This window comes from Tupaia chinensis, unplaced genomic scaffold (assembly GCF_000334495.1).
Source record: "Tupaia chinensis unplaced genomic scaffold, TupChi_1.0 Scaffold138500_1, whole genome shotgun sequence".
Classification (NCBI taxonomy): Eukaryota; Metazoa; Chordata; class Mammalia; order Scandentia; family Tupaiidae; genus Tupaia; species Tupaia belangeri.
Genome location: NW_006198396.1, coordinates 184,508 through 198,626, shown reverse-complemented (window position 1 = coordinate 198,626; position 14,119 = coordinate 184,508). Strand labels below are relative to the sequence as shown.

General features: G+C 38.0%; 1 protein-coding gene and 1 pseudogene across 1 annotated transcript in view; both read right to left on the bottom strand.

The window, feature by feature from the left end:
• Window positions 1-11,315, bottom strand: part of LOC106736318 (elongation factor 1-alpha 1 pseudogene) — a 38,708-nt pseudogene extending 27,393 nt beyond the window's left edge.
• LOC102481074 (ectodysplasin-A-like) overlaps window positions 1-14,119 on the bottom strand; it is a 456,842-nt gene that overhangs the window by 442,325 nt on the left and 398 nt on the right. Inside the window, exon 2 of the mRNA XM_006161384.1 lies at window positions 13,787-14,117. Within this exon, the coding sequence (XP_006161446.1) occupies window positions 13,787-14,117 (331 nt within the window). The remainder of the gene's footprint in view (window positions 1-13,786; window positions 14,118-14,119) is intronic.

Here is a 14,119-nt window from a genome sequence, read left to right as displayed (position 1 = left end):
TCAACATCCCTCATTGTAAGGGAGATGTAGATCAAAACCCCAGTCAGAATGGTGAAGTTTAAAAAAGAACAAATAATAATAAGTGCTGGAGGGGATGTGGTGAAAGGTGAACACACCCACACTGTTGGTGGGAATATAAATTGGTCCAGCCACTGTGGAGAATGATATGGAGGTTCCTCAAAGACCTTCAAATAGAACTACCATATGATCCAGCAATTCCACTCCTTGGTATCTACCCAAAGGGTAGGAGTGCACTCAGTCAGAAAAGCACTTGCACATCTATATTCATTGCAGCCTTATTCATGATTGCTAAGACATGGAACTAACCCAAATGTCCACAAACAGATGAATGGATTGAAAAATTGTGGCACATATACTCCATGTAATACTATGCAGTCATAAAAAAACAAGGTCCTGGAATTTGATAGAAAATGGACGAATATGGAAGATTTGTTGCTGAGTGAAGCAAGTCAGGCTATGAGAGAAATTGTATGTCTCCACTTAACATATACCAACTATGTACACTCTATGGTAGAGACTGAAAGACTGGAGAACATAAAAATATTAAAAATTGTAATGGACACTAGAGACAAAGTGGAAAGAGAGTGTGAGAGGGGAAGAGCATAGAAAATTTTGGGGGGAAATGAAGAGGTAAGACACTTGTGGGACACAGATAAGGTCTATTATCTGTTGACAAGGATGTGTATGGTGATCTCTACTGGGCTGGACTAAGGTGTATATTATGCTGGGTAAAGTCTCTTCACAATCTAAATGATGTATAGCTATTCGATATATGAATAATAATAAAAATATATATGAAAAATAGCTACATCATTCTACATTCCTACCAGAAATGCATGAGGGTTCCCATTTATTCATATCTCCATTTCTTCTTGTCTTTTTCAGTACACCCATTCTAGCTATAAAATATCTTATTGTAGTTTTAATCTGTTTTCCCATAATGGATAATGATGTTTAGCATCTTTTCATGTATTTATTTAACCATCGGTATGTCTTCTGTGGTGAAATATCTATTTATCTCTTTGATCTATTTTTTGTTTGGCTCATTTGTCTTGATGTTGCATTTCAAAAGTCCTTTGTAAATTCTGTTGCAAGTTCTTTATAGGATATGTGTTTTGAAAATATTTTCTCCTAGTATGTCACATTTCTTTCCCTTTTTAAGAGAGGTTTTTGCTATAGGGCATGTGCGCTTTCCCAGAGAGACAGAAAGTGAGAAATCATCTGGGGGGGAGGGAGGGAGATGGCCACGCACAATCCCTTCTCCTCCATTCTCCTCTTGAGATGTTGGGCCCATGAGCATGCACACATGCACCCCCATGAGTTTTAAGCCACCAGGTCCAGGATGTGAGGCGTGATTCATTATGTGAGAGTCCAGCAATGTAACAATAATGCCATCTGCCAGTTCCACGTTGCTTTTCATTTTTAAAGTTTCATTTTATAAAACAAAAGTTTCTTCTAAAACAGTTTATTTCTTCTTTGGACTATATGTTTGGTGTTATATGCAAGACATCTTTGTCCAGTTCAAGGTCTTGAAGTTTTTTTTTATGCTTTCTACTAAAAGTATTAGTTCTGGAACTTACATTCAAAGCTATAGACCATTTTCAGTTAATTTTTGGGTATGGTATATAGTGAGGGTTTAACTTCACCTTTCATTCATGTGGGTATCTTATTTCCCTAGCATCATTTGTTTAACAAGGTATCTTTTCCCCTACTAAACTGTCTTGGAACTTTTGTCAAATAAAAATTTATTATAAACGTAAGGATTTCTGGACTCTCAATTCTGTTCTATTTATCTACATGCCTACCCTTATACCAATGTCACACTGTTTTGTTAACTGTAGCTTTAGATGCTGATATTTCTATTCCCTGAATATGTCATGTTCTCTCTTACTTCTAGGCCTTTACTCAGACTGTTCCTATTACAGAAAACATTTTAATTATTTCATATGTAAGCTTAGAAAATGACTTTTCAGAAAGGAAATGTTCCTTGATCTCAGAAGTCTGGGTCAGGTGCTACAGATCATCTCCAGATCATCTTACAATTAACCCTACCATTGTATTATCACATTGTATTGGATATGCCTGCTCACTTGACTGTAAGGTCAACAATGGCAGGAATCCTAAATAACTCATTCACTAGTTGTATCTCCACTACTTTATATGGTGTATGATATGTAGGAGATGATCAATAAATATTATAAAGAAATGATGAGCTGATTATACTTCTAGTAATAAAAACATAAGAAATTCAGACTAAATTTCTTGCTGAAAACCATGAAAAACTGAAACAAGATGTATATATCTAGATAGATAGATAGATAGATAGACAGATAGATAGATAGATAGATAGATATCTTGGAAAACACCAGAGATCTAAAAGGCAATGCATTATTTTTTTCCATGCAGGAAAAAAATATTTTTAAATCAATGGTTCTCAACTCTGACTATGTCTTAAGATCACTGGGTGAACCAATATTTTTCTTTTTTTAATGTAAACATTTTATCAAATTATAATATTATAATACAAATTATAATACATCACATAAAACAGTGCACATACACACACACACACAAAAAAACACAGATTAGAGTCCTGGACCTGACAGCTTGCTTTTCTCACTTTCCCTCTCTCTTTCTGTCTTGCTCTGTTCCTCTCTTGTCAAATATAAACAAATAAATAAATAAATAGTAAAATAATTTTTGAATAAAAAAAATCAAATGGAAATTCTTTTTTGGGGGGGAGGAGAAGTTTTTGTTACGGGCATGTGCACTAACAAGAACTGCGGTCAACTACATGTGAGTCCAGCGACATAGCCATTACGCCAACTGCTGGACCCGATCAAATGGAAATTCTAGAAAAAGAAAATGTGCCAAGTGATGAAAGAACTTGGGCTAGCCAAGTGATGTGGTGGTTAAGGCAGTTGGATCTCACATGGTCTACTGCACAGTTTAAGTCCCAGATCTAGTAGCTTAGAAAATACAGCAGGCACATTTGTGTCCATGCTCAAAATCCCAAGAGGAGAATAGAGGAGAAGGGATTGTGGCATGGCCATCCTGCTTGGGGAGTGATTTCTTACTTTCTCTCTCCCTGTCTCTCTCTAGTGAGTGTATGTACCTATAATAAAAACAATTTAAAAAAAGAACTTAATGGGTGAGCTTACCAAGAGGTTAAACAAAGCTAAAAAGAAAGGTAATAAATTGGAAGTCAGATCATAAGAAAACATCCAAAATAAAGTATAGAGATAGAAGTATGTAATAGGTATAAAGGAAACAGAGAAACTCTCCAAAAGAAATTTGTGATGATCTGAATGTTTGTGTCCCCCCAAAATTCATGTTGAAACCGAAAGACCAATGTGATGGTATTAAGAGGTAAGGCCTCTGGGAGGAGATTAAATTATGGGGGCAGAGCCTTCATGAATATGATTAGTGCCCTTATAAAATAGGCCCATGGTAGGGTACAGCAAGACAGTGCTTTTTAGGACCAGCCCTGTAGGCTAGTGGCTAAGGGAGTCAGATCCCACATAGCTGACTGTGGTTTAAACTCTGGCCAGGTGGCTTAAAAAACATGTAAGGCAGGGACCAGCAGTTAGTGTAATGGCTATGTCGCTGGACTCCCATGTAGTCGACAACGGTTCGAGTCCAGGACCTGGTGGCTTAAACTCACGTCGGGCTTGTGTGCATGCCTGCCCAAGATCCCAAGAGGAGAATGGAGGAGAAGGGATTGCAGTGTGGCCCCCCCCCCCTGGGGGGGGGGGGGGTGTGATTTCTTACTTTCTGTCTCTCTGTTTTCCTGTCAAGCGCACACGCCCTATAGCAAAAACCTCTCAAAAATAAATAAATAAATAAATAAAAACATGCTGGGCATACCGAATCCCTACAGGATGGAGAAATAAAGGAGAAGGGGTTGCAGCATGACCACATCCCATGGGGGGGGGGGCGGTGCTTTCTCCCTCTTTTTCTGTGTCTCTCACTTGTGAGCACATGCACCCTCTGGCAATAAAAGGAAGGAATGGAGGGAGGGAGGGAAGGAAAAATAAAGAAAATGTCGTTCTATGGACCAGGAAGTGGGTCCTTACCAGACATTGAATCTGCCAGTGCCTTGATCTTAGACTTGCCGGCATCCAGAACTGTGAGAATAAATTTCTTCTATTTATATGCCACCAAGTAAATTTTATTTTGTTGTAGCAGCCCAAATGGACTAAAACAAGGTTGCAACTGAATCTTAACAAAAGTAGAGAAAGAATAGAACTGGAACAATATTTAAAATGCTCATGGCTGAGAATTTTTCAAAACAGACAGAAAACTTTAAGACACAGATTCACATACTTAGAACCTCAATGAAGATAAATATAAAGAAAACCACACCTGGCTTAGCTGCAGTGATGCAAACAGTAGGGCATAACTGTGTGAGGCCAGAGCCACATAGGAGGCCAAGATTCAGATTCCAGACCAACCTTAACAGGTTGGGCATGGTATACAGCTCATGATGGAAAATAGTTTGGCAGTTCCTCAAAAAATTAAACATAGGCCCAACCATGGTAGTGCATGCTGGGTGTGGCTGCTTGGTAGGCTGAGGCCACATGAGAGGCCCAGGTTCAATTTCTGGCCCACCATAAAAGCCAGGCTGGGGTGTACGTCAGTAGTCCCAGCTACTCAGGAGGCTGAGTCATGAGGATCATAACACAGTGATACTTGATCTTAAAAAAAATAGAAAACTCACCACACATACATATATACACACACAAACACACAAATGAATGAATGAAATTCTGATGAATGCTACATGAATGAACCTTGAAAATGTGATGCTAAATGAAATAAGATGGACACAAAAGGACAAATATTGTATTATTCTACTCATATGAGATATCTAGAATAGATAAATTCATAGAGAAAGAAAGTAGAATAGAGGCTATCAGGGATGGGGGTAAGTAGAAATAGGTAATTATTGTTTAATAAATTTCTGTTTAGGAAGATAAAAATTTTTTGAAAGTAAGTAGTGGTGACAGGTACATAAGACTGAATTTAATGACACTGAACTGTAAATGCAAGAATGGTCAAAATGGTAAATGTTATGCTATGTATACTTTACGACAATTAAACAAAAGATGAGGATAGAAACTCTATGTGAATAAATTTTAAATTTTTCCTGAAGTACTAAAATGTAAAACTTACTGAAACTAACATAAATAAAAGTAGGAAAACTAAAAGCCCTATATCTTTTTAAAAATTTTTTAAAAGATTTATTTTATTTAACTTTATTTATTTTAATTTGACCAGAGATGAACAGAGTGAGAAAGAGAGATTGAGTGAAAAAGTAAGCCACCAGGTCCAGGACTTGAACTCCAGTAGGCCATGTGGGAGTCCAGCACCCTTAGCCACCATGCCACCTGATGATAGCCCCTCCTATATCTTTTTAAAAAGTAAATTTTTTTTTATTTTGGCAGAGGGCATGTGCACTAATCATAAGGAGATAGAGAGACAGAGAGGAGAGGGAGAAAGGACCCCACAGTGAGGTATAGTCACATTGCAATCTCTTCTACATCCTGTCAGCATTTGGGGCACATATGCACACATATCCAGCATGTTTTTCAAGCACTGGGGCCAATTTGAACCATGTGGTGAATCACATGAAATCTAGCTCCTCAGCCAGTAGGCCACTGGGCTGGTCCAAAAAGTAATTTATTTTTAAATGACAAATTTAAATTGTATGTATTTATCATGTGAACTTTTTTTAAATAGGAAAAGGTAGTTTATTAAGTAAAAGAGCATGGCATAATTTCCTTCTTTTTAAGGCTGAATAGTATTACATTATGTCTCTAAACCATATTTTCTTCATCCATTCATCTGCCGATCAACATTTAGGTTGATTCTATACTATATCTTGGCTAATACTGAATAATGCTGCAACGAACATGGAAGTGGAGATATCTCTTTTATATACTGATTTCATTTCCTCTGGATATATACCCAGTAGTGGGATTGCTGGATTACATAGTAGTTCTATTTTTACAATTATTTTGAGGAACCTCCATATTGTTTTCCATGATTTTACTAATTTACACTCCCACCAACAGTGTGCAAGGGTTCCCTTTTCTTCACATCCTGGTCAATATTTGTTATCTTTCATCTTTTTGATAATAGACATCCTAACAGATGTAAGATAATATCTCTTTGTGATTTTAATTTGTGTTTTTCTGATAATTAGTGACATAGAGCATTTCTTCATATACGCATTGGCTATTAGTATGTGTTCTTTTAAGAAATGTCTAATTTAGGTCTTTGATCTATTTTTTAAATCAGGTTAATTGTTCTCTTGTTACTGAGTTGTTGGTGCTTCTTATGTATTTTGATTAATCCCTTACCAGATATATGGTTTGCATATATTTTCTCCCATTCTGTAAGTAGTCTCTTTACTCTGTTATTTCCTTTCCTATGTAAGGAAGCTTTTTAGTTGATGTCAATCTGTTCATCTATTTTCTCTTTTGTTGCCTGCGCTTTTGGGGTCATACAGGAAAATCATTGCCCAGATCAATGTCATGGAGCATTTTCCCTGTATTTTCTCCTAGTAGTTTCAGTTTCAGTTATTACATTTAACTCTCCAGTTCATTTTGAATTGATTTTTTTGTATATGGTATGAGACAAGGTTTCAATTTAATTATTTTGCATGAGGATATCCAATTTTCCTTGTACCATTTGTTGAAGAAACTGTCCTTTCCCCATTGCGTGCTCTTATAATCCATCATAGAAAATCAATTGACTGTAAATGTATAGGTATATGTCTGGGCCCTCTTCTCTGTTGTATTGGTCTATGTGTCATTTTTAGGTCAGTATCATGCTATTTTGATTACTATAACTTTGTAGTATGTTTGAAAATCAGGAAGTATGATACTTCCAGCTTTCTTCTTTTTGCTCAAGACTGCCTTGGTTATTTGGGATATGTTGTGGTTCTATACAAATTTAAGGATTGCTTTTTCTATTTCTGTGAAAGTTGTTGATGGAATTTTGATAGAAACTGCATTGAATCAGTAGATCACTTTGGTAGTATAAATGTTTTAAAAATATTAATCTATAATATTAGAACTCAGGATAGTCATGAACTTTGGACAGCAAGAATGACATGGTGATAGGAATGGTGCTTAAGTAGGGGTTGTAGCATGCTAAATTAGCAATGCTCTATTTCTTGACTTAGGCACTGCTAACACAAATCTGTTCACTTTGTAATAATTCATCAAATTGTGCACTTTTCTATGTATATGAAATACTTCAACAGAAAATTTTTTTTAAAAAAAAGAAGAAAATAAATAAAGAGCTAAGTGCTTTATATTTTAGTAGCAGAGTCAGATAAAGATAGTCCTCTATAAGGACTACCCTGCAGACATGGCAATCAGTTTTTCCTGGTACTGTTCTTGAGAATTAAATAGCTTTAGAATTTCTCTAGTATAAAGAGTTTACTCTATAAGATAGTTACAAATAAATTACAGATTGTATTTCACAAGATATAAGAGAAATAGAGATAGGTAAAACCCAAAAGCAAATAAAACACATCATCAAATGATTTATGACAGAAAGCTTTCTGCAGAAAAGATGTGACTGAGAGATGGACCACATGGTTAGGGCTCTTCTCCATTTCAATTTCTAATTATTCTAGAAACCAGTGAAACCCTACCAATGGAACTATTTACCCGCTTAAGCATTGCTAACAATTCATAGGCTTAACACGAATTGAGAAAAACAAACCCATTGTGCACAGTGTCTCTGTTTTACATAAACATCTCCCAAGTCCTAAAATAATATTCAACTCAACAAGTATCTGAGTACCCTAACTGTAACTAGCATTATGTCAGGCTTTGTGAAAAAAGACAAAAAAGACAGATATCTGAGGAGCTCTAATATACAAGATTTATTAATAACAACAGCAATGACAACTAGGAAATGATTCTGAGACAGTATGTGGTGGTTGCAGAAGTAGAGTTAGTGAGAGAGAAAATGGAATGGGTATAATGAAGCCAGTTGGCCAAAACCTTGAATGACACACTGAAAAGTTTGGAATTAAACCCATGGAAAAAAACTGTTGGGAAAGTCATGACACATTTTTGCATGAAAAAAACATAGAAAAATATACCATGACTTTCCTGACAACATGTTATCTGGATCCTACTTCCCAATCAAAAAAAAAAAGAAAAAGTTTTGATTTATTTGTTATGCTTCCCTTGAATCACATTAATGATCCCTAGTTATTTTCTTGATCAGTCAGCCTCAATATAAGGAATGTCAAATCTAGGTATACTAATGGTTTTTCTAGTTATAAGAGATTTTTTTTTTTTGAGAGGTTTTTCCTACAGGGCACGTGCGCTCGCCAGACAGACAGAGATATTAGAGATAGAAATAATAATTCATCAAATTGTGCACTTTTCTATGTATATGCTATACTTCAACAGAAAATTTTTTTTAAAAAAAAGAAGAAAATAAATAAAGAGCTAAGTGCTTTATATTTTAGTAGCAGAGTCAGATAAAGATAGTCCTCTATAAGGACTACCCTGCAGACATGGCAATCAGTTTTTCCTGGTACTGTTCTTGAGAATTAAATAGCTTTAGAATTTCTCTAGTATAAAGAGTTTACTCTATAAGATAGTTACAAATAAATTACAGATTGTATTTCACAAGATATAAGAGAAAAAGAGATAGGTAAAACCCAAAAGCAAATAAAACACATCATCAAATGATTTATGACAGAAAGCTTTCTGCAGAAAAGATGTGACTGAGAGATGGACCACATGGTTAGGGCTCTTCTCCATTTCAATTTCTAATTATTCTAGAAACCAGTGAAACCCTACCAATGGAACTATTTACCCGCTTAAGCATTGCTAACAATTCATAGGCTTAACACGAATTGAGAAAAACAAACCCATTGTGCACAGTGTCTCTGTTTTACATAAACATCTCCCAAGTCCTAAAATAATATTCAACTCAACAAGTATCTGAGTACCCTAACTGTAACTAGCATTATGTCAGGCTTTGTGAAAAAAGACAAAAAAGACAGATATCTGAGGAGCTCTAATATACAAGATTTATTAATAACAACAGCAATGACAACTAGGAAATGATTCTGAGACAGTATGTGGTGGTTGCAGAAGTAGAGTTAGTGAGAGAGAAAATGGAATGGGTATAATGAAGCCAGTTGGCCAAAACCTTGAATGACACACTGAAAAGTTTGGAATTAAACCCATGGAAAAAAACTGTTGGGAAAGTCATGACACATTTTTGCATGAAAAAAACATAGAAAAATATACCATGACTTTCCTGACAACATGTTATCTGGATCCTACTTCCCAATCAAAAAAAAAAAGAAAAAGTTTTGATTTATTTGTTATGCTTCCCTTGAATCACATTAATGATCCCTAGTTATTTTCTTGATCAGTCAGCCTCAATATAAGGAATGTCAAATCTAGGTATACTAATGGTTTTTCTAGTTATAAGAGATTTTTTTTTTTTGAGAGGTTTTTCCTACAGGGCACGTGCGCTCGCCAGACAGACAGAGATATTAGAGATAGAAAGCGAGAAATCACCCCCCAGAGGGGGATGGTCACGCCGCAATCCCTTCTCCTCCATTCTCCTCTCGGGATCTTGGGCACGCACGCACATGCGCCCGGCGTGAGTTTAAGCCACCGGGTCCAGGATGTGAACTGCAGTCGACTACGTGGGAGTCCAGCGACATAGCCATTACGCTAACTGCTGGTTCCCAGGAGATGTTTTGTAGAAGTATTAACTTCTATGACATCACTTCAAATAGTTAGAAACATACCCCAAATGTTCCAAACAGTCGTAAATAAACCCTTAGTGATCTATCCATAGTTTACATTATCATTTGGGGCAATGAGTTGACTCAGACACTACTATTCTTCCCAAAATAATTTTTCAAGCATTAAAAGATACCTAATACTGGGCTCTACCATGGTGACACAGAAGGTAGGACACCACTCTACAATGCTGGAGTCACGTGGAAGATCCTGAGTTGGTATAAAACACAGGCATGTGTATGTTCCTATGTTTATGGCAGTTGGCTGTGCAACTGTGGTAGGGAGAGGATCAAGGAATGAAAAGAGCCTGTTGAGAGTGCATGTTTTTCTCACTCTGTCTCTGTTTCAAGATGTAAAATGAGTAAACTTCTTTAAAAAAAAAGATATCTAGGGGACCAGCAGGTGGCATGGTGGTTAAGGTGCTGGACGTTCCCACATGGCTGACCACGGTTCGAGTCCCAGACCTGGTGGCTTCCTTTCTCATTTTCCCCCTTTCTCTCTCTCTATCAAATTAAAAATAAATGAATCAATAAATAAAATTTTTTAAAAATATCTAATACTTAATGTTATATCTGGCACAGCATACTTTCTATTAACTAGATTGTTAAATTATACCAACATATGAACCATACCCATCTCACTCACTCAAGGTTTGGTAGACTTTGATACTATGAAACCCTCAACCTCTCTCTCCAGACTAAAAATAAAAAAAACTAGAAATGCCCTCCATCCTTTTGATCAATGTAATTGGATTCCTGGGGGCTTTTATCAGCTGTTAGGTTTTCCTGAGAAGCAGCCACCAGAATTTCTGTCTGATTATACATACAAATCCACTTTTGATCTTTTGATCTTATATAGAAAAGATAAAGGTTTTCTTTTTCACACCCTTCCTGATGATGCCCATCACATTCTTGGTCTTCAAGGATCACAATCATAAATGGATCAACTTCTCCACAGAATGATCAACAGTGATTTTCAGTTTTTACTCTAACAATCATATTGTGTATTGTCTGAATTAGGCATTAATGACATGTTCCCAGAACTTGAGGATCATCTCCACCAAGTATCTATATAAATCTACTGCTCTAGCTGAAGGAGATAATTATGGTTGCATAAGGTTTGATGTGACCCTCTCACTTTTTATCATTGCCAGGGAGACTTTTCTAACATTTTCCTTGAAGAACTTGAAGAATTCTTCTGCTGTGTTTCCTTACTTCCCAAACTTCCTTCTGTATCCTGATTTAAAAGTTTTTAAATTGAAAAATTATGGACAGACATCTACAGTGATTTCTAGATCCCTTCCCTGAATCATAACTGAGAGCCTGGAGCCCACCATCACATAAGTATGGGTAGGTTTACTCTTGTCTAACTGCATGACCTTACACGATGAAGTGCCTGACTGTTCTGCTCAATTGGTCTCATGAGACCTTCTGGTAACGTGTGCTTATCAGCTTGCCTTACTCTTTGCAAATACACTGGGGAGAAACTGCCCATTGAAAGGTGTATATTTTTATCTTTCTCTCCATCCAAGAACTGCCATAACAGCAGCTATTGGGTTGAAAAACTAAAATATAAAAATAGAACCTACATGGCCAAATTCCACAAGGCTGTTTACTTCCTTATTTATGAACCAGAATCTGACAGCGCAACTCAGAATTTTAACTGTCAGCAGATACTGTTAACTAAATGTTCCTGCAGAGCCAGCAGAGGGTGCACCAGGGCACTTGAAATTTTACCCAAGCTGTATTAATTTAATGTTAATATCCAATCAACATTTTATTTATTTACTTATTCATTCATTCATTCATTCTTTGTATATTAAAACTAATATTTTCAAGATGAACTTAAACTAAATCTGAGCTAAAATTCCTTTAAAGTATATTCCAAGTTTCCTACAAGTGAGGTTAAGGAAGAATAAACGGTACATACTTAAACTGAGTAGTCTGGTCAAAATGTAAGTGTTGTAAAACAAAATCATGCAGATCTGAACCCTCTATTTTGTAAAAATTTTACTATAGAATTCCACTCACTCCATGAAAAAAAAGGCCTCAGGATGCTATTGGTGAATGGACACTTAACAGGGAGTTGAGAGCAATCAATTTTCATCCTAGTTTTCCCTCTAGTGTACCTTGGGAAGTGTCACCTCCCCCTTAGGGCCTATGTGTTCTCCAAGGGAATGAAACAAAATAGACTCATATGGCCCCTCACAACCCTAATAAAACTGATTCTAATTGATGTCAACAAATTTCAAGAGCCAGTACTTGCTTCTACTGCTCAAAAACATTGAAACAGTAAAAAACAAAAGATACGAAGCTGTGCTTAAACCTAGAACTATTTTATGTCATGCAAAGTGCAGGCGACTAAATACCATTACAGACCTGTGAGAACTGCATGCCATCACAGAAGCTCGAAAGTAAAACTGTCTGGCTAATGCTCAGTCTACAAACATGGCTCTGTCCATTCTGCCTGCCAAAAAGTCTGGGTCAGAGTACTCAACTAAGAATTCATCTTTTCACAGACTTTCAATGTTCAGCTGTGAGTATTTCTATTGGGCATTGAGAGGTAGATAAATAAAGGAGCCAGAATCCTAGTTAATTATCATTTAGCTACAGTGTTTAAAGTTTCAAGTATGAGAAGCATGTCTGCTGATTTTCTTCTTTGATAAGCTGTTATATAAATTTAAGTGCATTAGCAAGACATTTTAAAACTCAGGACAACTTTTCAATGCATATTGTAAAAAACAAAAGTGTTGGTCCTAACATTATCACGTATGTGATGCCTTTATCAAGTGCACAATTTTGGATGAGAGGTCAAAGTAGCACAAATAATGTTTACAGAGTTGTAACAATGACACTGAATGTATTAGTAAATGTAGAAGGCCTAGGTCCTTCACCTCAAGAAACTTAGGTGCACAACTTGCCCTCATCCCAGAGAGGTGCGAATTCACTCTTATTAAAGGATCATTAGATACTTTTAAGTTTTACATGATACTGCAATCAAGAAAATACTTATGTTAAGTGCACTAACTTCACTTAAAGAGCTACAGAAAAAAGTAGAAAACACCAAAGTTAATCATTTGCTAATAAGAGCATAAACACAATATAAATTGGAACAACAAAAAACTGCTTTGGGGATACTACTCCAGTCATTATTTCATTGGTGTATTTCTGTTCTCAAGCTAGCAGTAGTGAAAAGGCTTCACACCTTCCATTCTCACTGCATGCCTCCCCCCTCCACCCACCCACTCACCCACCCACAGAAAACAGTTAGAACCGGCATTTCAAAGGGTGAGTTTTACTTCCATAGATTTTTTAAACTGCTGTCGAGAAGTTGTCTAGCAAGACGGCATGTTTCTACCAGAATTCCTCAGGGGCTCTGATCCTCACTAGAACGCTGAGGACAATCAGTCTCAAATTGCAGGTACGTGTGAACAAACCCATGGTCTGGTCAGCACATGGGACCCCACGCAGAAAATATGGTGAAAAGTTGTTTCAACGGGCGTGGAACAGTTATTACAGCTGTTTACACTCCAGTTCCAAAGGACAGCCAGCTAACGCTGGCATTAGCTCTGGACACGAAAAAACAAGCACCGCGGGCAGAGACCCTTACTACGAGCAGCAAAGCTCCTGCCGTTAGTTGGCCAGGGGCGGGCAACGCCAGCATCGCCTTGTGGCCGCCCAGGTGGAACCATCGCCAACTTTTCCTGAGGCAGCCAGTAGCCCAGGGCGGTGGGCGTTGGCTACAGTTTCCAATAAAGGGGTCCTGACAGAGTCTGTAAGCTGGGCCAAGGACGCAGGACAACCTGCCCTGAGCGACCTCTCCTTTGCTCGCCTACCTCCTTCCTGTCCACCCCCCCTAACTAGGCTCGAGGTGGCAAGAGTCCTCTCAGAGTCCTGTGGTGGGGGCCCCCTTCCCTACCCACAAGAAGAGAGGGCCTCCGCCGCCGCCCCTACTAGGTGACTCACCTGGTGCCCTTCCTGGGAGTCAGGGGGCAGGGTGGATTCTCCCAGTTCCAAAGGCTGCTGCTGAGGTGATGGTTGCCCGAGGTGGCGAGTGATGGGACCGTCAGGGTCGAGGCCACCGAGGCTGCTCAGGGTGCCAGAGGTGCCAGGGGTGCCCGGGCCGCCAAGGCGGGACTCAGCTCCCCGTTCCCGCCGCAATTCGGAGCGCAACTCCAGGTAGCAACACAACGTCAGCAGGTGGAGGGCCAGCGAGAGGCCAAAAAAATCCAGGAAGAGCCGGCAGCTGTTCCCTTCGCCCGCCCGGGCAGGGGCCCTGCGACAGCCGCAGCCCCGGCT